This window comes from Pan troglodytes, chromosome 3 (assembly GCF_028858775.2).
Source record: "Pan troglodytes isolate AG18354 chromosome 3, NHGRI_mPanTro3-v2.0_pri, whole genome shotgun sequence".
NCBI classification, from domain to species: Eukaryota; Metazoa; Chordata; class Mammalia; order Primates; family Hominidae; genus Pan; species Pan troglodytes.
Genome location: NC_072401.2, coordinates 176290671 through 176316391, shown reverse-complemented (window position 1 = coordinate 176316391; position 25721 = coordinate 176290671). Strand labels below are relative to the sequence as shown.

Sequence of the window (25721 nt, the reverse complement as noted above, 5' to 3'; positions counted from 1 at the left end):
ATCAGCAAAAACTCTGTACTGAAATACTGCCATAGAATCAGTCCAGGTCATCTGTAAGTACAAGTGTTAGCAATATCTATAGGTAATAGATCCCTAAACAAAATGTATAGGAATAAATGTAATGTGACCACACTAAGAATGGAAAGAAGCTTATTGGTAAACTGTGATTTATTAAGTCAATTTGTACTACCATGGTTTAAAATATTTTCATTACTCTCATGATATTCATTATTTTCCATATCACTACATTGGTTATTTTTCTCTACATAGTTTATTTCAGTATACTCTTGCTGACAGTTGCTTTCTGCCTTGATAAACTGATTTTCTAAATATATTCCTTCTTTGTAATTTTGTGTAATTTGCATTTTTAATTATGCATTCATTGGAATCCTAAATTGAATGAGACCATATTTACTGAACTATACTATAAATATTTAGTTTGTTTTTATGTTTCTTTATATTTGTATATTTGACCCCATGTGTTGTCTTATCAGGTTATCTCTGTTGATGCTCTTTATCCAACATTGTACTGCTCTGACAATATTTAAAAATTCACTTGGGCAAACTGTTAACTGTAAGCTGGGTTGTGAACAGAAGCTGGCACTGTGAAAGAAAAGCAGAGCTGGACATAAGTTAAAGCAGTGAAGGCAAATTTTATTCAGGAACTATTGCAGTGGGGACAGAGAGACCTCAGTATAGAACGGGGCTGCATTCTGAATACCAGGATAAGTGCGGATTTTGGATAAGTGATGGTCAGTGGGTGGAAAATTACTAGAGAGGAAACCTTGAAGGGATTCTGGCTAAACTGACTTAGCAAAATTCTTGCTGAATGCAGGCAGGGTGATAAGATACTGAATGTGGGGGGATAAGAAATTTGATTAGATATCAAAGATAAGGGATTTTCGTTAAACTGAACCAGCAGAATTCTTGCCTAATTTAACTAACTAGGCCAAGAACAGAACCCAAGTTGGGGCCTAATCAAAAAGGGATCTCAGAGGAGTATGACCAGAGCATGGTCCAGGAGCGAATCCTATCATCATCTATAGTCCATTCTGTGACATGAGGAAGGAATTGTCTGAACACTTGTTCTTCAGACAATGAAGGAATACTAGTTAAAATGCATGTGACATTCACTCACGGTTCTGTAACCTAATGGCTCTTGATCTTCCAAACTGGTCTCTGTTCTTAAGCCGTTACAAAATCACTATTTTGATGTCAGGTTCCTTTTCTTTCTGGGGGAAAAAAATAACTCTTCTAAATGATCTGTTACAGAAATAAGTATGTTTATAGAGTCTTATTTAAATAACTTCTCCCTCCCGAAAAAGCAAATTCCTACAGATTGACCTTGTTTGAAATACTTATTCTGCGGAAGATCAAGCTTACAGGTATAACATTGAATTTCCTAAGTGGCTAATCAAAGAAAATTGGAATGAAATATAAATCAAAAACAATAAATTTATTCAAATTGCCAAATTATTTGACAGATAATAGAAAATCCAAAAGCACAAATTTATTTTTAATTGCCAGAAAGTTAAAGAAGATTGATAATAAATTATTAGATTCTTTCTAAGAAACAATGCTTTACTCTATCACATTGTATTTGATATACCAGAATTGAAGCTGGGTGCTTCCTTTGTTCTCCTCTTTATCATCAGCAAATTTTTTGAGTCTCCACATTATTAGGCCATGAAAACTTCAATGGGTATCAAACAGAAAAGCTTCCTCCACTTTCAGGAGCAAAGCAAAACAGGAAATAATCTGCAGGAACCGTGTGTCGTAGACAAGAGTTTTCTTTTATTTTCACTTTAGGTTAGTACTTCTCCTGGGTAATCAATAATCTCTAAGCAAGAATCAGTCTTTTCTAAAGTGATGGAACTTATATTGATGCATTGCATATAGTAGATTGAAATATCTTTCCAACTTAGGTGATTAATTTGTGTTTTTTCCTTCTTGAATGAAAAAGAATATGAGAAACAAATGGACATGGTATGTTATTTGCAATTTAAATCAAACATATTAGAATCCATTTACTGTTGTGAATTGGTTATATTTGAAATATTTTTTATATTATCTGTGAACATTAATGAAAATGCTGGGGTAAATGAAAAAAGATGGCATTTCAAGTCATCAAAGATACAACTAGGGAAATTATGTTCATATGACCTATTCACCTAATGGATAATATAATTTCACTTCTGAAAAGAAACTTTAAAAAGTAATATTAATGTGCTAGTATAAGTCATGAGTTGCTTAACGACAGGAATATGTTCTAAGAAATGTGTCATTAGATGATTTGTCATTGTGTAAACACCATAGGGTGTATTTCTATATACCTACATGGGATAGACCACTACATCTAGGCTAGACTATATGGGATAGTCTGTTGCTTCTAGGCTACAAACCTGTACAGCATGTTACTATACTGAATAGTGCAGACAACTGTAATACGATGGTAAGTATTTGTGTTTCTAAACATATATAAGCATAGAAAAGGTACAATAAAAATATAGAATAAAAGGTAAAATGCAGTACACCTATATAGGGCATTTAACTTGAAAGGAGCCTGCAGACTGGAAGTTGCCCTGAGTAAGTGGTGAGTGAGTATGAAGTCCTAGGATATTATTACACTACTGTTGACCTTTTTTTTTTTTTTTTTTTTTTTTGAGATGGAGTCTCGCTTTGTAGCCCAGGCTAGAGTACAGTGGCGTGATCTCAGATCACTGCAACCTCTGCCTCCTGGGTTCAAGCAATTCTCCTTGCCTCAGCCTCCTGAGTAGCTGAGATTACAGGCGCCCATGACCATGCCCAGCTAATTTTTGTATTTTTTAGTAGAGATGGGATTTCACCATGTTGGCCAGGCTGGTCTTGAACTCCTGACCTCAGGTGATCCATCTGCTTTGGCCTCCTAACGTGCTAGGATTACAGGCATGAGCCACCATGCCCAGCCACACTACTGTAGAGTTTTTAAAGGCTGTACACTTAGGCTACAGTAAGTTTAATTTTTGAAATTTCTTTAATAATAATTAACCTTAGCTTCATAAATTTTTTACTTAATTTTTTACCTTTTAATATGTGTTATATATTGTATTGTTAAGCAACAAAATATAGCTAGTTCACCTGCTGTTATAAGCATGGTAAATCCCTAAGTGATCAAAATGTTTGATGCTTATCACTCAGAAATACAGTTAAAGAGTGTAAAAGGTATTTAATGCGCAGTTATCTATTTTAATGTCATTATTTTGTCCTCTACTTCCTAAGTGAGGTGACCTGAACCACTCTGATATCTTTACTGATCATTATAACTACTAACCAAGTATATACTGAAAGGTTTTTACTAAATAAGAATATAATTACAGACAGCAACATACTATGTGCTGCATACTTTTAGTTTCAAAAACTCCCCTGAATTATTTAAAGAACAAGTATACATATCCAAAATTGTAATTTTTAAATTTCCTATAAATTTTAGATCATATTCAGTAGGTATCTAAGGTTGTTACATTTTTCAAAGATTATACATTCTTGTATCTTATAAATGCAGCTAGAACATAAGCCACTCTATGCCTAAACCACAAGAGGGCTCCCTCTCATTGGTTTGGGAATTGTAGATGTCATTCAAAAAAAACCATGAGGCTAATTTCATTAATGATTGGGGGCAAGATTTTGGCATAAAAGGGTGTTTTAAATCTTTTTAATACAACAAGTCAGTATAAACCTTATACTTTAACAGCTTCATTAAACAGTTTTGTGGCAGAACCTTCTCAAAACCCTTATTTACAAGCAATGAAATGGAGCCTAAGGATATAAGGCAATTTTGTTCGACGCTACTGATGCTAGTCACTGTTGAAGCCAGAACATACTCTCCTCAGTCTCTGTTCTTGATCTTCAAATTGTAGTAAGAGGGTTTAGAAACTGTGAGATAAATGCTAATATCTTCCTGTGGAGACAATTTTACTATAAAGTTTGAAAGAAATACATACTAAAAATGTAAAATTAGAATGAGTATAAAATCTGAAACAGAAACAGAAAAAAAATTCAGTGTTACAGGAGAGAATATGCCATAGATACCTGTTTTGTCTTCCAATTACTTTCCAATTTCACTAAGCCTTCTTGGTGGTAATGTTTAACCATCGCTGGGAACCATGCTGCTCTCTTGAGCTAATTTAAGAAATAGAAAGGGTACTGATGAGTATGTATATTAATTTCGAAGTCAAGAAAGCATGTGCAAGGGTCTCATTAGCATTTAGATCCCTAACATGAAGTTCCTGTTCCACTTCTCTGTGCTTTATTTGAAGTCAATGTACTCTTCCACACAGTTGACTGAATGCCAAAATGTTGGATATGCTAAATGTAGACACAACTTTACATGCAAAAAGAAGATGAAGAGACAAAGAGAATTCTCGCTTAGTTCTCCATTATTATAGCATATAAGAAACCTCTACCTTAAAATACTAAAACAACTGGTTTATTTGATTGAGTTAACCAGCCATTAATAGTATAAAGATTTAGCACCATGGTATCACATATATAAGAGATAGAATCTATGGAATATCAAAATATGTTGTCAAGATGGCCACGTTTTAGTTACAATTATATGTCATGTTCTTTGCCTTATTTCAACGTGTGACTTAAAATCTATACCTTCAAAGTAACAATAGTGTCTTAATTGCAATGTTTAAACCACAAAGCAAACATTTGTTAATTTAGGCGTGTTCTTTGACTGTTACTTTCTGGCTTTCAACATATGGCTAAATTTCATTCTTAATATCAATTTCTACTTAATAGTGAAAATATAAATATTTCAATTAGACATTAAAAACTTTTATCTCATGCATGAAACTAATTTTGAAAAGCATTTGGATAAGATTCCTCGATTCATCTCTCCTTTATGTCTTTCTGAAGAAAAATAAAATATACTGTAAATCAACATCTTAGGCACACGGTAAAATTATAATTTAGGAATACAAAATATAAATAATATGACCCTCCAATTTCAGAATAATCTAAAAACATAGGAATTGGCATCCCTAAAAACCATGCTAATCTTCTAGAATTGTAATACAGAAAAGCACATTTTGGAAAAAGAAAGAGAACATGAAATTATTTGAACTAGGCTAACCTTTAAAAGTTAATTTGGCCAGCACAGTGGCTCACGCCTGTAATCTTAACACTTGGTAAGGCTGAGGCAGGCAGATGGAGTGAGCCCTGGAGTTCAAGAGCACCTTGGGCAACATGACAAAACCCCGTCTCTAATTAAATAAATATAATACATAAATAAATACATAACAATTTTTAAAAAGTTAATTTGGGTGCCTCTTTGTTCTTCATTATTCTCCTTTGTTTTTTCCTAAGTACATGTTTATTGTTTAATAAATTTATGATATTTTTATTGCTTACTGGAGGTTTGGTATAAAGGTTGAAGCCATGAGTTTACTTTCAATTTCTGTGTATTCATTAATAATAAAATTTACTTAAAATGTTGCAGCTTATAAACTTTTTAGCAGTCATTTTCAAAACCTGAAAAACAAACACATAAATCAACTGATAGTCATGGTTGAAACAATCAGAAGGGTTTTCAATGAATAAAATAATTTTTGTGTCACTCTTTCTGACAAGTTAGAAACTATTGCAATAGACCAGGCACAGTGACTCACACCTGTAATCCCAGCACTTTGAGAGGCAGAAGCGGGTGGACCACTTGAGGTCAGAAGCTCAAGACCAGCCTGGCCAACATGGTGAAACCTTGTCTCTACAAAAAAATACAAAAATTAGCTGGGTGTGGTGGCACAGTCCTGTAGTCCCAGCTACTTGGGAGCCTGAGGCACAAGAATCACTTGAACCCTTGAACCCAGGAGGCGGAGGTTGCAGTGAGCCAAGATTGCACCACCACACTCCAGCCTGGGAGATGAAGTGAGACTCTGTCTCAAAAAACTAAATAAATAAAAACAAACTCTTACAATAAAGTCAACAAGTCAGAAGTTTAATTGAAATATTTCAAGATAAATATATTGTCTTTGCTTCTTCCAAATTTATGCTTGCCCTAGGTCATCACAGGTTTTAAAATTTAGGAGATTAATTAGGTTCAAGGTCCCTGCTCAGTATGTTCAGTAGAGCCAGAGGGACACCTGTGAGGGGAAGAACAATACCACATTAAATTACACAATCGGGGCATTGAAAAGCATTCTAAACCTTGGGGGTGGATTCATAGTAGTCCAGTTACCTAGAAGTCATGTTAGTTTTCTATAGTCATCTCTAGTGAGGAATAAACAAAAACAAAAACAAAAAACAGAAGTGAAAAAAGAGTGCTTGAGGCCAAAATGGTATGCATTTTCCTTTCTTAGAAATGCTGGAAGTCATAGCCTCTTGCCTAGTATTAGCCTGATTTAGTCACCGAGACCTTTACCCAGTCATAGTGAATGTGACTCCATGCTTGAAACCATGAGTAAGCTGTTCCTCATACAAGATGGATAGTTTTTACAGTCTTTCCATTAATGGGGTGAGTTAAAGTTTAGTAATGAGGATCAAGATCAACAGAAGACTTACACACGTTCTAATTCATATCTCTAATACCACATGACTGTAATTGCTCTATATACATGCCACCACTAAAACTGCAATCCCTAGAGTAAGGACTATTTATTGTTTATTTTTGAAACCTCAAGCAGTTGTCTAGTAAGTAATCAGTAGTATGTGGTCGTCTAATAAATGACTCAATGAAATATAGCCAGTTATCAAATGTTGGTTATAGTGGAAATCGAGACATACAATGGATTGTCAGGGTGACTGTAGCCTAGATTATTTAATCATTTTCTTAAGAAAATTAAATATAAATATTCTGACTGGATATAAGTATCAATTCTATTTATGGCTTATTTGTCTTGTGCCTGTGTCCTTCCACATTACAGGGAGTTATATTACCTTTCAAAACAGATACAATAATGCATTGCAGTGCACCACACATCTCTCACATTGAGAATTTATGGACTTACACATGCCTTGAAGTCGGGAAGTTGAGAGTAAAAAAGAATCTGAATGACAATATAACCACAATTTTTTTATAGTACATTTCATGTGGTTAAAAAGATTATTTAAAAATACAAAATGGTCTTTTATTTGTCCCAGAAAGTGTTATTATTACAAGGCAAATTTTTACTCTGATCTCTAATACGTTAATCACATGTTCCCAAAATTATCACCACTCAAATTTGCAATTATCCAGATGATTTATTATGATTTAGTCTAAATATTATTATCAATCCAGATGATGTATTATGATTTAGTCTAAATATTATTGTTATGACCATTGCTGAGTTTGTTTTACTGTTTGGTGTTCCCCCAAATTCCCTCCAACTCTATCACGCCAGATTTTTTAAGCTGGCGAAGCCATTTCGAATCAATGTGATCCTCTGATTTTTTGCTCTCTCACTCCAAAGAAAACCAGAAGAATTTTCTCCAAGCAGTTCTGCCTCGTTTTTTTGTGAGGCTCGGATGTATTTATAAACATAACAGGAATGGAAGCTGCCAGCAGCACTGTGCTAAATGGGCTCAGCATACACGCCAACCATGGGGACGTGTAAAAAGCAAGTCAGTGAAAGATTTACTAACATTTGCAATGTGTTTCCTTGGTAACGAGTTCACACTTCAGGGGATAACTTTGAAAGCCACCTGCAACATTTTGAACATTTTAATCCTTTTACACTAATGAATTACAATAGAATATGTGCAACTTTGAATTTTAACAATCATTGTCCCAGTGGGGCTAGTGGGTAAATATCAAAAACATCTGCGGTAGATTCTGGGATCTTGGCAAATTACGTCAAGATTCAATCATTGAAACAAAAATGGGAAGGTAAATCATATTCAAAATATGCTTGTCAGTAATGAGTGTGAATATAATACTTTGTATATGGTGTTTATCACACTTTTATACATTGAGGAGGCAGAATGAGGTCAACCAAATGTTGCATACGGGTTTCAAGTATCCACGTTTTCAACCTTTTCACGCAATTTTACATAGTAAAACAACCTAAAGAAAATGAAAAAAAAAAAAAGTGTATCCAAACCAATAGAGATTTACACATAGCAAAGGTGAGAATGACATCGAAAACTTTCTCAATGATATTATATAACAATGTAAGTCATCTTTCAGAAGAATTACTGTAGTATCTGGAGGCTAACTGTATTATGTCAATTCACCCCTATGATTCAGAACTTATGGCATATAAAAGATATGTTAATATGCACATATCCCTTTGGAAATCACTGCGATTCATGATGATGTCACTGTATACAATAATATGTGCTTCTACAGTGATTGATGGTTCTAGAAAGATTTCAAAGAACAATTAGTACCTGTTGATGTAACTGGTGACAAGGTAACCAATAATATTGTCACCTCATCATCCTATAGTATTTGTAGTCCTCTAGCTGTACATAGTTGTGATGATGTAAATTCAAGACTGAATAGGACACCTATCCTCAAGAAAAATGAAATTAGGAGACAAAAGATGAGTATTGGATTATAAAATCATATCCATATAAATGTAATTACTGAGAACACAAAGGGAATTCTACCAAAATTGTTTTAAAAGGTAGCATAGAAAAGTGATTAAGAGACTGTTGGAGCCAAACTACCTAAATTAAAAAGCTGTTTGCACCATCTGCTAGTAATAGGTAGTACTACTAGCAGCATCTACTTTAGGCAATTTTTAAACCTCTTTTTGCCTTTATTTCCCCTTATTAAAATGTGGATACTTTTAAAAATTGTCATGAAAATTCAATGAATCAATATTTGTAAAAGACACACATATAAGAATGCCTGTTAAAATGAAATAAACAAATCACATTTTTATTTGTTAAACTCAGACTACAAGGAACAAATGCTCACTTGGATTAATTCAGGTAATACAAGTTAATTATTAAGATACAGAGAAAATGATGAAAATAATCTTGGCCATTGGGATATAAACTCCAGGAAGGTGAGTGCACTACTGTTCATTAATGTATCCTGATTTGGAATATGCACTTGGCCTGTAGGCACTTGATAAGTATTTGTGTAAATAATAGTGATTGAAGCATGGGAAAGCCAGTATTTCTAGATACTGGAAAGTCGTTTAAAATATACACCAAAACACTAGCAATAATTAACTACCTGATTAGACCCTGAGAGCAAGCATACACTACTTCCTACTCTACAACTACTGAGAGGAGTAGGAGAAAGTCTTCACCTGACTTGTAGTTTCTCTACAATAACTTTCAGCTTCTTCTCTCACCACCAAATGCTAACCTCCTCAGTAGATCCCCTAGTCAGACCCTCCAAAAACAAGAATTTAATTGCTTTGGCCACATTCCAATATAGCCTCCCTCTATTGGGCAGAGTTTTGCATCTGGGCTACCTCTCAATCTTTTAGCCACTTTATAAGTTGACTTAGTTTGGTTTACATAACCACTCCTGGTTTCATTAGCTGTGGCCAAGATAAGAGAAATCTCACACAGAAATAGTATAAAGATAGCATGCAATCTGTGTGTAAGAAAACTTTAAGAAGACTGTAAGAATGGCATTCGTTTGGAAGCTACCTAGAAAGGAACTGTATAAAATAGGAAAAAGTTTACTTCTCCTATCTAAGACAAATTGATTAAAAAATGGTTTCATTTGGGAAAGGGGGAAAACCCTAAAGTACACTAAATAATAAACAACATAATTATTAATAGTAAGATGCAACCACTTGCATGTAAAGGAATAGTTTATAAATAGTTCAACCACGAGGGTAGCTGTAAGAGGGATGAAATGTCCATTTAGGAGGACTTTATTTATCAGTTGTGTCACCAAAATAAAATGGAATTGGTTTAAAACTTATGGAACTAGCAGCAAATGTCAGGGGTTGCCCGTTCTCTGTGCTAATCTATTCTTGTAATTATGAGTATTCTTCAATAGACCCAGTTGCAGAGTGTAAAGTTGGTATTCCCGAAGACAGGAAACACAAACTAAGTTCCGCCATGGCATACATTGGCCTATTAAAACTCTTTACATGTTGAGAAAATTTTGGCAATCTATCCATCTGACAGTGGGCTAATATCCAGAATCTACAAGGAACTTAAACAAATTTCCAAGAAATAAACAACCCCATCAAAAAGTGGGCAATGGATATGAACAGACATTTCTCAAAGGAAGACATTTATGCAGCCAACAAACATATGAAAAAAAGCTCATCATTGGTCATTAGAGAAATGCAAATCAAAACCACAATGAGATACCATTTCATGCCAGTTAGAATGGTGATCATTAAAAAGTTAGGAAACAACAGATGCTGGAGAGGATGTGGAGAAATAGGAATGCTTTTACACTGTTGGTGGGAGTGTAAATTAGTTCAACCATTGTGGAAGAAAGTGGGGCAATTCCTCAAGGATCTAGAACCAGAAATACCATTTGACATAGCCATCCCATTACTGGTTATATATCCAAAGGATTATAAATCATTCTACTATAAAGACACATGCACACATATGTTTATTGCAGCACTGTTCACAATAGCAAAGACTTGGAACCAACCTAAATGCCCGTCGATGATAGACTGGATAAAGAAAATGTGGCACATATACACCATGGAATACTATGCAGCCATAGAAAGGATGAGTTAATGTCCATTACAGGGACATGGATGAAGCTGGAAACCATCATTCTCAGCAAACTAACACAGGAACAGAAAACCAAACACGGCATGTTCTCACTCATAGGTGGGAGTTTAACAATGAGAACACATGGACACAGGGAGGGGAACATCACACACCGGGGCCTGTCAGGGGGTAGGGGGCCGGGGGAGGGATAGCATTAGGAGAAATACCTAATGTAGATGACAGGTTGATGGGTGCAGCAAACCACCATGGCACTTGTATACCTATGTAACAAACCTGCACGTTCTGCACATGTATCCCAGAACTTAAAGTATAATAATAGTAAAAAAACTCTTCCTATGTTTACTTAAGTATAGCGCTTCTATTTTATTTTGCTCATTCACATAAATAAATTATTTGCCATACATCACATCTTCAATAACATTTATTGAAACAGATTATCTTAACTCAAAACTGTCACCAGCATTATTCCTAGAGTACTATTTCAATTATAGCCTGATTAAAGGGTTTCCAATTCAAACAACTTTAATACTATGATTGTCACAAAAAAATACATTATTAATAAATTGCAAAAAAGAGACACATATTGAATCAATCAATGCTTAATAGTCGAGAAATGAAAACATAGCTCTAAATAATTTTTATAACACTTCTATTGAGGTATAATGCAGATGCCACTTTTTTAAATGTACAATTCATTGGGTCTTTGTATATTCACAGAGTTACATAAACATCACGACTATCTAAGTCCAAAATATGTCATCACCCTAAAAAGAAACATCATATGCATTTCCAGTCATTCCCCATTCCCTCCCATCCTTCCCTTACCCATTGGTAACCACTGATCTATCTATTTCTGAACATTTCATTTGAATGAACTCATGTAATACATGGCCTTTTGTGTATGGCTTGTTTCACTTAGCATAATGTTTTTAAAGTTCATCCTTGTTGCAGCATGTATCACTATTTTATTTCTTTTTTATGGTAGGATAATATTCTATTGCATGAATATAACAGCTCTTGTTCATTCTTGTCACAGCATTTAGAAATACAATGATTAGAAGAATTGTTCGGACCACATGGTGCAGAGCACTCTTCTGGGCAAGAATAAATAGGTAAAAACACCATCTACAAGCAATCATGGTTCAACTGTTTGGGCTAAAATGGTCAATCAATTCTGTTAACAAGACTCTAAAAATGGCGACTCAAAACTTGATGTAAACTCGACATGCATCTCAGAAAATAAATTTTTAAAAAATTGAATATAGATATAAAGTGTTCAAAAGAAACAATCCTCAATAATATTTGAGTCTCAGTTTCTTTTTTTTTTTTCTTTTGGAGACAGCGTCTCACTTTGTTGCCCAGGCTGGAGCACAGTGGCCATTCCCAGGCTCACAGGCATGGTCACAGTGCACTGCAGCCTCAAACTCCTGGGCTGAAGTGATTCTCCCACCTCAGCTTTCAGAGTAGCTGAGATCATAGGCACATGCAACTGCAGCCAGCTCTCCTCATATTTTTGAGAATTATATTCTGTCCTGTTTTTCCTATTATACAGGGCCATTTAGTTGATAAGAGGACAATCTGAGATACTGTGTATCTCATGTGTTTTTCCTTCTGTAATATGAAAATAACCCAGTCATTATACTCCTCAGATGCTTTTTGATTGAGTCATAACTGTATGATTGGTCAAAATATTATAGCATATTCAACTATTTTAAAATATATGTATTGGATCCAGGGAATGTACTAGACATTGTCCATGATGTAAATATATCCATTGTTACTTGGTATGGCCATTTTAAGGCAGTAGCATATAATTGTCTTGTATTAAAATTATTATGTAATTTACTAAGCAAGTACTCTATAAACATAACATAGTTAAAATTCTATCAACCTATATGCTTGGAGAATGGGTATTTTTACTTGATTTTTAAAAATTGAGTATTATGTAAGAACCTATTTTTGTAAAAAAATAAAATGGTGTCTGTTAAAATGAAATAAAACCAGATTGCATTTTTATTAGTTAGATTTGGACTGTAAGAAACAAAGCCACACTTGGATTAATTTGGGTGATAAAGGTTTATTATAAAGATACAGAGAAAATTATTAAAATAATCTCAGCCATTGGAATATAAATTCCTATTATTGGACATTTTTAAGAACTTGGTAAAATTGTATGTTTTGAAAAATGAGAATTTAAATGACAAAAGACAATATAAGCACAATTTTTATTGTGTGATTATGGATATACAAGAGTATACAAGTAGTAAATATAAATGCTTAATTTACTTTTCCTATCAAATATTAAATCCAAGAAAGCAAATCTAATAAAAATCCTATTAATTAAGCCTCCTTATTACTTAGTTACAGGTTAATTTTCAGTTTTATGTATTTATGGAGTTTACAATCTAAGTTTTTTAAACTTTAATTTGTTCCTAATCTCCTTGACCTTTCTTGCTATGTAACCCATGATATGGTTAATACCAAGAATTCTGGGAGCGATATGTTTCATGTATCTGCTTAGAAATAATGTCCAGAATCAGAAGGGACAGAACAAGGAAATGATGGAAAATTCTAAGTGCATAGGACATTGAATGAGAAAATAAAAGCTTACATGAAAACAACATGCTACAGTCAACTAAAGACGACATGCTTGGCACAAAGGGACTAAAATTTCAGAAAAAAAATAATGAATGGCATAAATTAATTTAAAGCTTTCAACAAAATTGTTGCTCTCAGATGGATGTTTCATGAAAAGCAACATTAAGTCTCATTGTGTTGTCATTAAGACATGGCCAATGGGGTGTAAGGCTGTAAGCCTTCAGAAGCTCATTACTTTAAGCATTCTGACACATGATTATAAAATTAAGTGTGATCCTGGTTGAAATTTGAATTAGGAACATTTCATACCAATCTGAATAAGCCTCATGTAAACAATAACTGGTGTATACCTTTAAAAAACTTACAAAATATTCTTGTTTCCAATACCTAAAATTAAATGTGCATGTTTGGTATTATAACATCTTATGCTACTTTTGGGAATTTTTTTTTGCCTTGGTTTTTGAAGTAGGGCACCTTTTCTTTCATAGAAGTCATAACACATCAATGAACAATAGGCCATTTCAGTTTTAACATATATATGTGATAAAAATAACAACAAAAATAAACAAACAATAAACTTCACTCCTTTTATTATTCCTTACACATGTAGAAATGCATACACATGCTTGGTGTCCAACATAGAAGATTATGATTTAATCATTGATTAAAAAATAGTCATCGAATACCTTGTGTGTTCCTAGCACTGCTCCAAGTGCCACTGTACTCCAGCCTAGGTGACAAAGCAAGCCCCATCTCTAAATTTTAAAAATTTAATTTTTTTATCATGGTGGATAAGCTTTTTGATGTGCTGCTGGATTCAGTTTGCCAGTATTTTATTGAGGATTTTCTCCTCGATGTTCATCAGGGATATTGGCTTGAAGTTTTCTTTTTTTGCTGTGTCTCTGCCAGGTTTTGGTATCAGGATGATGCTGGCCTCATAAAATTAGTTAGGGAGGATTCCTTCTTGTTCTATTTTTTGGAATAGTTTCAGAAGGAATGGTACCAGCTCCTCTTTGTACCTCTGGTAGAATTCGGCTGTGAATCCATCTGGTCCTGGACTTTTTTTGGTTGGTAGGCTATTAATTACTGCCTCAATCTCAAAACTTGTTATTGGTTTATTCAGGGATTCCACTTCTTCCTGGCTTAGACTTGGGAGGGTGTATGTGTCCAGGAATTTATTCATTTCTTCTAGATTTTCTAGTTCATTTGCATAGAGGTGTTTATAGTATTCTCTAATGGAAGTTTGTATTTCTGTGGGATCCGTGGTGATATCACCTATATCATTTTTTATTGCATCTATTTGATTCTTCTCTCTTTTCTTCTTTATTAGTCTCGCTAGCAGTCTATTTTGTTGATCTTTTAAGAAAACCAGCTCCTGGATTCATTGATTTTTTGAAGGGTTTTTCATGTCTCTATCTCCTTCAGTTCTGTTCTGACCTTATTTCTTGTCTTCTGCTGGATTTTGAATTTGTTTGCTGTTGCTTCTGTAGTTCTTTTAATTTTGATGTTAGGGTGTCCATTTTAGATCTTTCTTGCTTTCTCCTGTGGGCTTTTATTGCTATAAATTTCCCTCCGCACACTGTTTTAAATGTGTCCCAGAGATTCTGGTACGTTGTGTCTTCATTCTCATTGGTTTCAAAGAACATCTTTATTTCTGCCTTCATTTCTTTACTTACCCAGTAGTCACTCAGGAGCAGGTTGTTCAGTTTCCATGTAGTTGTGCAGTTTTGAGTGAGTTTCTTAATCCTGAGTTCTACTTTGATTGCACTGTGGTCTGAGAGACTGTTATGATTTCTGTTCTTTTGCATTTGCTGAGGAGTGTTTCACTTCCAATTATGTAGTCAATTTTAGAATAAGTGCGATGTGGTGCTGAGAAGAATGTATATTCTGTTAATTTGGGGTGGAGCGTTCTGTAGATGTCTATTAGGTCTGCTTGGTCCAGAGCTGAGTTCAAGTCCTGAATATCCATGTTAATTTTCTGTCTTGATCTGTCTAATATTGACAGTGGGATGTTAAAGTCACCCACTATTATTGTATGGGAGTCTAAGTCTCTTTGTAGGTCTCTATGAACTTAATTTATGAATCTGGGTGCTCCTGTATTGGGTGCATATATATTTGGGATAGCTAGCTCTTCTTGCTGTATTGATCCCTTTACCACTATTTAATGCCCTTCTTTGTCTCTTTTGATCTTTGTTGGTTTAAAGTCTGTTTCATCAGAGATTAGGATTGCAACTCCTGCTTTTTTTTACTTTCCATTTGCTTGTAAATATTCCTCCATCTCTTTATTTTGAGCCTATGTGTGTTTTTGCATGTGAGATGGGTCTCCTGAATATAGTACACTGATGGGTCTTGACTCTTCATCCAATTTGCCAGTCTGTGTCTTTTAATTGGGGCACTTAACCAGTTTACATTTAAGGTTAATATTGTTATGTGTGAATCTGATCCTGTCATTATGATACCAGCTGGTTGTTTTGCCTGTTAGTTGATGCAGTTTCTTCGTAGAGTCGATGTCCTCTACAATTTGGTATGTTTTTTGAGTGGCTAGTACCGGTTGTTCCTTTCCATGTTTAGTGCTTCCTTCAAGAGCTCTTGTAAAGCAGGCCTGGTGGTGACAAAAATCTCTCAGCATTTGCTTGTCTGTAAAGGATTTTATTTCTCCTTCGCTTATGAAGGAGAAGCTTAGTTTGGCTGGATATGAAATTCTGGGTTGAAATTCTTTTAAGAATGTTGAATATTGGCCCCCAATCTCTTCTGGCTTGTAGAGTTTTTGCCGAGAGATCCGCTGTTAGTCTGATGGGTTCCTCTTTGTGGGTAACCTGACCTTTCTCTCTGGCTGCCCTTAACATTTTTTCCTTCATTTCAACCTTGGTGAATCTGATGATTATGTGTTTTGGGGTTGCTCTTCTCAAGGAGTATCTTTGTGGTGCTCCTGTATTTCCTGAAGTTGAATGTTGGCCTGTCTTGCTAGGTTGGGGAAGTTCTCCTGGATAATATCCTGAGGAGTGTTTTCCAACTTGATTGCATTCTCCTCGTCACTTTCAGGTACACCAATCAAATGTTGATTTGGTCTTTTCACGTAGTCCCATATTTCTTGGAGGCTTTGTTCATTCCTTTTTAGTCTTTTTTCTCTAATCTTGTCTTCTCTCTTTATTTCATTAAGTTGATCTTCAATCACTGATATCCTTTCTTCCACTTGATCGATTCGGCTATTGAAACTTGTGCGTGCTTCATGAAGTGAAGTTTTTCAGCTCTGTCAGGTCATTTATGTTCTTCTCTACACTGGTTATTCTAGCTAGCAGTTCGTCTAACGTTTTTTCAAGGTTCTTAGCTTCCTTGCATTGGGTTAGAACCTGTTCCTTTAGCTTGGAGGAGTTTGTTATTACCCACCTTCTGAAGCCGAGTTCTGTCAATTCATCAAACTCATTTTTCTTCCAGCTTTGTTCCCTTGCTGGCAAGGAGTTGTAAGCCTTTGGAAGAGAAAAGGCATTCTGTTTTTTTGGAATTTTCAGCCTTTTTGTGCTGGCTTCTACCCATCTTTGTGGATTTATCTATCTCTGGTCTTTGATGTTGGTGACCTTCAGATGGGGTCTTTGAGTGGACGTGCTATTCCTTTTTGTTTGTTTGTTTTCATTCTGACAATCTGACAATCAGGCCCCTCTGCTGCCTGTCTGCTGGAGTTTGCTGGAGGTCCATTCCCAACCCTGTTTGCCTGCTATCAGCAGTGAAGGCTGCAGAACAGCAAAGATTGCTGCCTGATCTTTCCTCTGGAAGCTTCATCCCAGAGGGCACCTGCCAGATGCCAGCCAGAGCTCTCCTGTATGAAGTGTCTCCTTTGTCCTGCAATTCTCTGTCTCTAAATGCAGGCTTTCAGCAATATTTGCCTCCCTCTAGCCCTTTAATTCTAGCTACCTTTCACTTTTCTGGGCTTTGACATCTCATGAAGTTCTCCCTACAAAAGTGGGGTCCTGCATTCCCCTACTATTTGAGCTCCCCTCACACTGTACTTTGAATATTTTCACATAGAACGTTCTAGAAGGACAAATCAAGGGCATGACACTGGGAGCAAGAATGTAAGAGAGCATGTGGCTTAGGTGAAGGAGTGGACCTGCCTAAAGGAAAGTTTCAGTCACAAAGATCTGGATAGCTCAGACCTTGCCTGCTGCTCAGACACCTGCGTTTATTTCTACCTTTTTTTTTTTTTTTTTTTTTTGCTTGGCATATTTTATACTACTTCAAAGGTAAACTACCATCTTTCATGATAAACCTATATAATATATTGGTATATAATAACCCTAGAAATTATTTTACAAGCCAGTTTGTCATAGGTGAGTGGTGACTATCTGGGCCAATGGTGCAGGTGATAAGAAGTTACCAAAACAGTAGTAGGTAAAGGAGGGCAGATTTATTAGAGAAGATAAGAAAATATATTACAAGGGAGCAACAGGCAGACTAGCAAGAGAGGAGCTGACTGCAAGGAGATAAAGGCTGGCTGGGGAATAGGGTGCTTGTGCTGTGTGCTAATGAGGGTTTTGTGCAGTATTGATAATGCCAAGGTTGCAGTGAGCTAACATGTATTTTTTATCAGCCGAGGATCTGGTGATAACTGGGTGCAGGAAGATTGTTAGTTATTTGCACAGGAGAGCTATGTGCCCTGGACCATGAAAAAAAGACAGACTTATAGCTTATCTGCTTCCTTCTTTTTGCTTTCTCTTGGAAAGGAGCCAGCCTGACTCTTTTTCTCAATTAGGACTCCATACAATTAGAAGGATTGACTTTAGGATAGTTAGTGGAAAACATGAAGTTCAACTCCTAGCATGCCTTCCTTCTGCTACTTTACTAACAATGTGAACATAGGTGAGTTCAAGAAGCCTGGGTGCCTGCCATTGGCACTATCACCTTTTGAGAAAATGGTCCTAACCTGTTTTTTCCTTTTCTCCTTAGTCACTGTGGCTTCTACCATATGATCTTTAGGGAAATGCAAAATACTGCTAACTTAAAGGCACAGGAAGGTACTATATTTACTCTGCACATGTCAAAGGTAAATTTATATGAAGGGCAGGTAAGGAAATCCAGCCACCTTTATTGTGGTTGGCATGCATTCTGCCCAAAACAGATATTCTATATCAAAAAGCTAGAAACAAATAAAATCATAATGATCATTTTTAATTGTTACTATTGAAAAGTATTGTACTGGTTTTTCAAAATACATTATTTCATTTAATCTTTATGATACAATGTGAGTAGAGGTTAAGACTCCATTTTTACAGACAAGAAAATGAAAGCTTTTAGAGAAGTTGAGTAAAATGCCAGAAATAGTCAACCCCACTGGAAATGAGGGAAAAAAATGCCTGAGATAACATAGCAGGTAAGTGGCAGAGATAGAATTTGTTTGTTTGTCTCTTTGTTTATTTATTTATTTATTTATTTATTTATTTATTGAGACAGAGTCTTGCTGTGTTACCCAGGCTAGAGTGTAGTGGCACAATCTCAGCTCACTGTAACCTCCACCTCCTGGGTTCAAATGCTTCTCCTGCCTCCGTCTCCTGTGTAGCTGGGATTACAGGCATGCACCACCATGCCTAGCTATTTTTTTTATTTTTAGTATAGTCACAATTTCACCATGTTGGCAAGGCTGGTCTCAAACTCCTGACCTCAAGTGATGGGCCCACCTCAGCCTCCCAAATGGCAGAGATAGAATTTAAACCAAATAAACAACATGTATGAAAATGTATTAATAATTAATACTTATAAAAGGCAAGGTGTAGCTATGACCAGAAAAAGAGAACTTTGACATTACGTGTAAAAATCAGCCTAAAGACTTCATTCATTCAAGTTCACGGTGAGTCATAGCTCTTCCAGGCTGCAAGTAGATCTAATTGGCAACTGACTTCTTAAAAAAGAGAAGCAAAAAGACAATTTTCAACTTTTTCTTGTCAACTCATTTCAAAAGGAAGTTAAGGTTATCATATTCAATATCACCAGCTCTTAGTACAAACTAGAATGTTATTTTTCCCAATTATGGATTCCTGATATTTTCAGTTAAGTTTATTTATTTAATTCCTCCCATACAGCATACATCACTCTCTATCCTGGAGATGCAACAGTAAACAAGGAAAGCAGTGTCCCTTCTGTCATGGAGTTTATATTCTAGTACAGGAAGCATAAATTAATAAATTACAAATCAGGATTCATGAAATAATAGTTTATAAGAGCTTAGATACAGAATTTTAAAATGGGCTTGTCAGGAAAGATGTCTTTAAGCAAATTTAGTGGATTTCGTATGCTTTGCTCTATCCAGCTGCATCTCATGGATCCGTGAACTATTTGTTCTCAGTGCTTAGAAAATTTTGGTAAGACTTGGTCAAGGGGCCTACTCTGCCTACCACAGAGAGAGAATTATGAGTCCTTTCTCCTAAACAGTGATTAGTTTGAGGATAAGCACACAGCCAAGCAAGGCCAACCAGGGAGGAAGCTTAAGTAGGAAGAAGTTCCCATCCTAATAGAGTTGCTTAGCTTGTAAGAAGTGGGCTGCTATCAAATTTGCAACTTAGAAGGAATTTGTTCAAGAATTTAGAAAGAAATGGAGCCATCAATACCAAATACAATTGTGATGACAGCAAGAATCTACTTCTGCACATTTTAGTTTGAGGCTAATAAATTTCCCTTAAATTGTTTTAGCTAGTTTGTGTTTGGTTCTTTTATCACTATACTGAAAGAATCAAGAATTTTTCACAGTTGGCATGTAATCTTCGGTATGATTAATATGAAGGAAACAGTTCTATGAGGACTATGGACAAAATAACATTCCTGGCAGAGAAATGGGCATCAGAAAATTTCTCAAGGTGGAAAATAACATTATATGTTCTAGAAACAACTGCATAATCCATTAAGAGAAGGCAACAAACAATGGTCACTACCACTATTAAAAAATCAACATTGCACTGAAATTTCCTTGCCAATAAAAGAAAAAAGTAAAAGAAATTAAGGATAGCAGGGTAAAAAAAGAAGAGACATAACTGTTATATGTAAACATTTGTCTACATAAACAAATTCAAAAATATGTATAGACAACCTGTTAGAGTTTAGCAGGAGCTCTGCAGAGAGATCAATATAGTCAATGATGCTTTTGCACAACATCAATAACCTATTAGAGAATATAATAATATAAAAGATTCTATTTGTGATACCAGCAATAAACATAGAGTTCCTAGGAACAAAACATGCAAAATGATGTACAAAACTGCTATACAGAAAATTAGAGAATCTAACAGATGGACATAAAACAAAGTGAATATATCTTGAGAAAGGCATAATTAATAAGTAGGAAGATTCACTGTTGTAAATATATCTATTTCCTCTCAAATTTACCTAGAAGTTGAACGTGATTCCAATGAGAATATTCAGAAAACTTTTCACGATGCTACATAAGTGAATTAGAAAAATAGAAGTCCAAGAACACCCCAGAAAATTTTGAAACCCAGCCAGGCCATTCAAGTCAAATAGCTCTTCTTCAGTATCCTGCTCAAAGGGTGCTCTAACACTAAGAGCACTAGAGTGTCCCAAGGGCTCCTGAGTCATACAGAATCCAAGACTTCACCCAGGCTTACGGAATTAGATATATTAACAAAAATCCCCAAGTAAGCTACGTTTGCAAGAAAGTTTTCAAAGCAATCACCTAGCGTTCATCATTGTACCTTCTCTTTATAGATCTGACCTTTTTGACCTTTGATTATAAATTAAGGCACAGGCTTTTAGGCTCAAAATCCCAAGATTTAGATAACATGGTTTGTGTTAATTCTATAAGATTTGTTTAATATGGTCAAGAACTGATCTAAATGTTCTAGACGCATTTTCTTTATATAAAAAGGTGAGAAGAGTGAAAATCCGTCTCAAAAACAAAAAAGAAACACACACACACACACACGAAGAGGCAGGCAGATCACAAGGTCAGGAGTTTGAGGCCAGCCTGGCCAACATAGTGAAACCCCATCTCTACTAAAAATACAAAAACAATTAGCTGGGCATGGTGGCAGGCACCTGTAATCCCAGCTACTTGGGAGGCTGAGGCAGGAGAATCGCTTGAACCTGGGAGGCAGAGGTTGCAGTGAGCTGAGATTGTGCCACTGCACTCCAGCCTGGGTGACAGTGCGAGACTCTATCAAACACACACACACACACACAAGAAATATTATCCCAAATTAGTCATGTATACCTTGCATCCTACCATATTTAATTAAGGAATGCTATTTTATCTATTCTCTCTCCATAAGTCACTTCTCAAATGACATACAGAGAAATAAATGAGTAACGTCATAGGTTATACATGCAGGTAAAATAGGGAAGTAGTGAGTGCTCTCTAATACTTCAGTAGTAATATTGCATTTTCTTTCTTTGCTCAATTTAGTGTTTAATTTTTGTGGTTGGCTTTCTTGTTCTTTTTTATGGTAGCAACACGCAAGCCTTTACCGGTTTTGAAGTTTACCCTGCTAAAATTCTTCCTGTAAATACAGGAACTTCCCTCTCTATTACAGTTCCTGTAAATACAAGAACTGTTAACTTCCCTCTCTATTATCAGAAGATCAAGATCCTGAGACATTTATTTGTTCCTTCCATCATCATAGCATTACCAGTGTATCAGAGTAATAGTCATAGAACAGAACAAATGTACTTTTTCTCCTTTGTATTTCCTTTTACCAATTTCATCTGTATTCCACGGAAGTCATTCCTTTGCCTTAAGGTGGCTTCGGATTCCTAGTAAAGAATGTGTATGTAAATAGAATGAATATTCAGGCTTCAGATACAGGAGACTTTCGAGACTACAATAAGATTATAGACTTAAATAAAAAGCTTTGTCAAAAGAAGGATGTTGTAAATGCTTTAGGAGCCCAATAATATAACAAGGACAGAAATGGTCTAATTGTTAAGATTTCAGTAAGCCACGGATATTTATAAACCAATGGAGGGTGGAAGAATATGCTTCCCCTACCCCCAATATACCTCTTTGATATAAGGATTTTTTTCATATAAAGGCACTTGATAAACAGCAGAAGCAAAAGGACATTCTAATCTTCTCTTTTCTTCCTAAAAACAGGAGATAAAAACTGCCATGTAAAAAATGCCCTCTCTGTACCAGGAGAAAAATATATTTGACAGAGAATCATAGCCAAGAGAATTCTGTACAAACAGACTTTGTTAAAATAGTTCTTATCTTTCATTAGCCTCCCCACATAATTTAGTTACTTTTCCAGAATTGCTGCTCTTTGTTAAACCTGATAATATGGTTTAGATGTTTTTTTCCACTCCAAGTCTCATGATGTAATGTGATCCTCAGTGTGGGAGGTGGGGTTTGGTGGGAGGTGTTTGAGTGGATCCCTCATGAATGGTGATATGGGTTGGCTGTGTCTACCCCCAGATCTCATCTTGAATTGTAGCTCCCATAATTCCCTTGTGTTGTGGAAGGGACCAAGTGGGAGATATTTGAATCATGGGGGCAGTTTCTCCCATACTATTCTCATGGTATTGAATAAGTCTCACAAGATCTGATGGTTTTATAAGGGGAAACTCCTTTCTCTTGGCTCTCATTCTCTTCTGCTGTCTGCCACCATGTGAGATGTGCCTTTCACCTTCTGTCATGATAGTAAGGCCTCACCAGCCATGTGGAACTGTGAGTCCATTAAACCTCTTTCTTTTGTAAAATGCCCAGTCTTGGGTATGTCTTTATCAGCAGTGTGAAAACGGACTGGTAATAGACTGGTAATGTACAGTAATGGACTGGTACCAGTAGAGTGGGGCACTGCTGAAAAGATACCAAAAAATGTGGAATTGACTTTGAAACGGGGTAATAGGCAGGGGTTGGAACAGTCTGGAGGGCTCATAAGAAGATAGGAAAATGTGGGAAAGTTTGGAATTTCCTAGAGACATATTGAATAGCTTCACCCAAAATGCTGATAATGATATGGACAATAAAGACCAGGCTGAGGTGGTCTCAGATGGAAATGAGGAAATGTTGGGAACTGGAGCAAAAGTGACTCTTGTTATGTTTTAGCAAAGGTACTGGCAGCATTTTACCCCTGCCCTAGAGATTTGTGGAACTTTGAACTTGAGAGAGATGATTTAGGGTACCTGGTGGAAGAAATTTCTAAGCAGCAAAGCATTCAAGAGATGACTTGGATGCTGTTAAAGGCATTCAGTTTTAAAAGGGAAGCAGAGCATAAAAGTTCAGAAAATTTGCAGCCTGAAAATGCGATAGAAAAGAAAATCCCATTTTCTGAGGAGAAATTCAAGCCAGCTGCAGAAATTCGCTAAAGTAGTGAGGAGCCAAATGTTAATCCCCATGACAACGGGGAAAATGTCTCCAGGGCATGTCAGAGGTTTTCACTACAGCCCCTCTCATCCCAGGCCCTGAGGCCCCAAGAAAACTTGGGGCTCCTGGGCCTGTCAGAAAGTGGCATTCTTTACTTACCACTGGTCAGGAACCCTGTACAGGAACTGTGTAGACAAGGTATGAGGCCAGTTTTCCCAAGGGACTTTTATTTGCTCTATAAGTCCAGTTTGATTCCTTAAAGGAAAGTACACTATTCCAGTCAAAACCTTGGTAAAATAACCAGTTTCTATAATTGTGTCCTGTTACAATTGAAAACAGATTCTTCTTGCACTTATGCAAATAACTATATTGCCATAAATAAAGAATACTCACAAGTAGTTTCCAAATTCTGGAGAAATCAGGTAGAGAGAAACAAATATGTTCCAAATTTTGTTCGTAGGAGTATAGTAACTTGTTAAAAGATGTCAATAGCTCAAAAAAATTTCCTTGGCTCTGAAAAACAAAATGAAGGATCAAGAACATTTTAAGAAAAAAGTCAAAAAGATTAGTTCAGTCTTCTGTTAGTTCAGTTCATGCAGGTAATTCCTGTTCTGCATGATATTCATGAACATTTCAGCTCTCTGTGAGACCTGAAAGTTTTTCCTCTATTCTGATGTCACAATCTCCATAGTTATCAGAAACCTGCATTCAAGAGAACCTGTTAGGGCTTTATAGGTGATTATAAAACCAGCTTCTAATGAGGACCAAAGGCTGGGTGTAGTGGCTCACACCTGTAATCCTAGCCCTTTGGGAGGCCAAGGTGGGTAGAGCACCTGATGTCAGGAGTTCGAGACCAGCCTGGCCAACATGGTGAAACCCCATCTCTACAATAAATACAAAAATTAGCCAAGCATGATGGCAAGTGCCTATAATCTCAGCTAGTCAGGAGGCTGAGGCAAAAGAATCACTTGAACCCAGGAAGTGGAGGTTGCAGTGAGCCAAGATTGCACCATTGCACTCCAGCCTGGGCAACAAGAGCAAAATTCCATCTCAAAAAAAAAAAAAAAAAAAGCAATTGTCCATTGTGATGGTTAATACTGAATGCTCACTTGATTGAATTGAAGGATACAAAGTATTGATCCTAGGAATATCTCCTTGCTCCTTAGCCTGCAGATGGCCTATTGTGGGACCTTGTGATGGTGTGAGTTAAGACTTACCATAAGTTAGTTAAGTATTAACATACATACATATATATATTCCATTAGTTCTGTCCCTCTAGAGAACCTTGACTAATACATCTATGGATGACAAAATGTTTTAGAGAAAACATAGTCAAAGACACAATTGACAAGGACATTTGTTTCCTCTGTGGTATACAATAATTTAATATAACAATTATAATTATTACTGGTAATGTACACTAAGTCATATCAGAATTAAAGAGTTTCTCATAATTTTGGAACATACACCAATAACATATTTATACAAATATAGCCCAAAGAAAACCAAACACCATTTCACATTTTACAATGCTTCCTGTATAATTTTTACACCAAATAAGACAAATATGTCATTTTTTGGACTTTAAGGAACCTAATATCTTAAAGGATTAATTAGGTCAGAAAAATACATAATTTATAATTTGATTTTGGAAAGTTTGTCAAATATCAAAGGTTTAAAACACTTGATATCACAAAATAGGATCACAAGTCAATGTAAAATAAGTCATTCATTTAACCAAAATGGTAATTGAAGGATTTCAAAAAATGGCAAAAACCTTCATTCTTTGAGAGAGGAGACTTAATTTTTCAGCCAATAAGCCCCAATAAAAACAGCATGAATTCAATTATATTTGTTTTCCAATATTTTATAAACAATCTATAAAATTTTCATCTTGACCCATAAGATACAACTTCCCTTTTATAGCCTTTATAACTTTTATTAAGGAGTTAATTCATGCTTCAAGAAAACCTTGTTACTCTGACACAGGGGCCTATATGCTGGTCTTTCATCAGTGTGCATTTGATGTTAATAGTTAATTTATAGAGAAAATGAATTTACTTTATCTCTCAAAATTGGCCTTTACATTCTCGCCTGCCCACCTCTTCCATGATAATCCCTTGGCCTTGAGGAGTTGAATAGCTTTAATTTCTGCCCCTGTGTCTCAGGAACACAGTTTATTTTG

At 35.7% G+C, this 25721-nt stretch overlaps 1 protein-coding gene and 1 long non-coding RNA gene across 3 annotated transcripts in view; one reads left to right on the top strand and one right to left on the bottom strand.

Annotated features, from left to right (window-relative positions):
- The window catches only part of GLRA3 (glycine receptor alpha 3), a 195014-nt gene extending 183130 nt beyond the window's left edge, over positions 1–11884 (top strand). The window contains exon 10 of one of the 2 annotated variants that reach the window (XM_054683497.2): positions 11672–11884. In XM_054683497.2, the coding sequence (XP_054539472.1) occupies positions 11672–11689 (18 nt within the window). In that variant the 3' untranslated portion in view covers positions 11690–11884. The remainder of the gene's footprint in view (positions 1–11671) is intronic. The other variant, XM_016952527.3, reaches the window with a different exon arrangement.
- LOC107974485 (uncharacterized) lies at positions 636–24196 on the bottom strand. Its single transcript, XR_001717293.4, has 3 exons — positions 23930–24196; positions 4069–4158; positions 636–1232 (listed from the first exon to the last, which is right to left on the bottom strand). It is a non-coding gene; the product is annotated as an uncharacterized LOC107974485 (long non-coding RNA).
- Positions 24197–25721: the final 1525 nt, after the last annotated feature.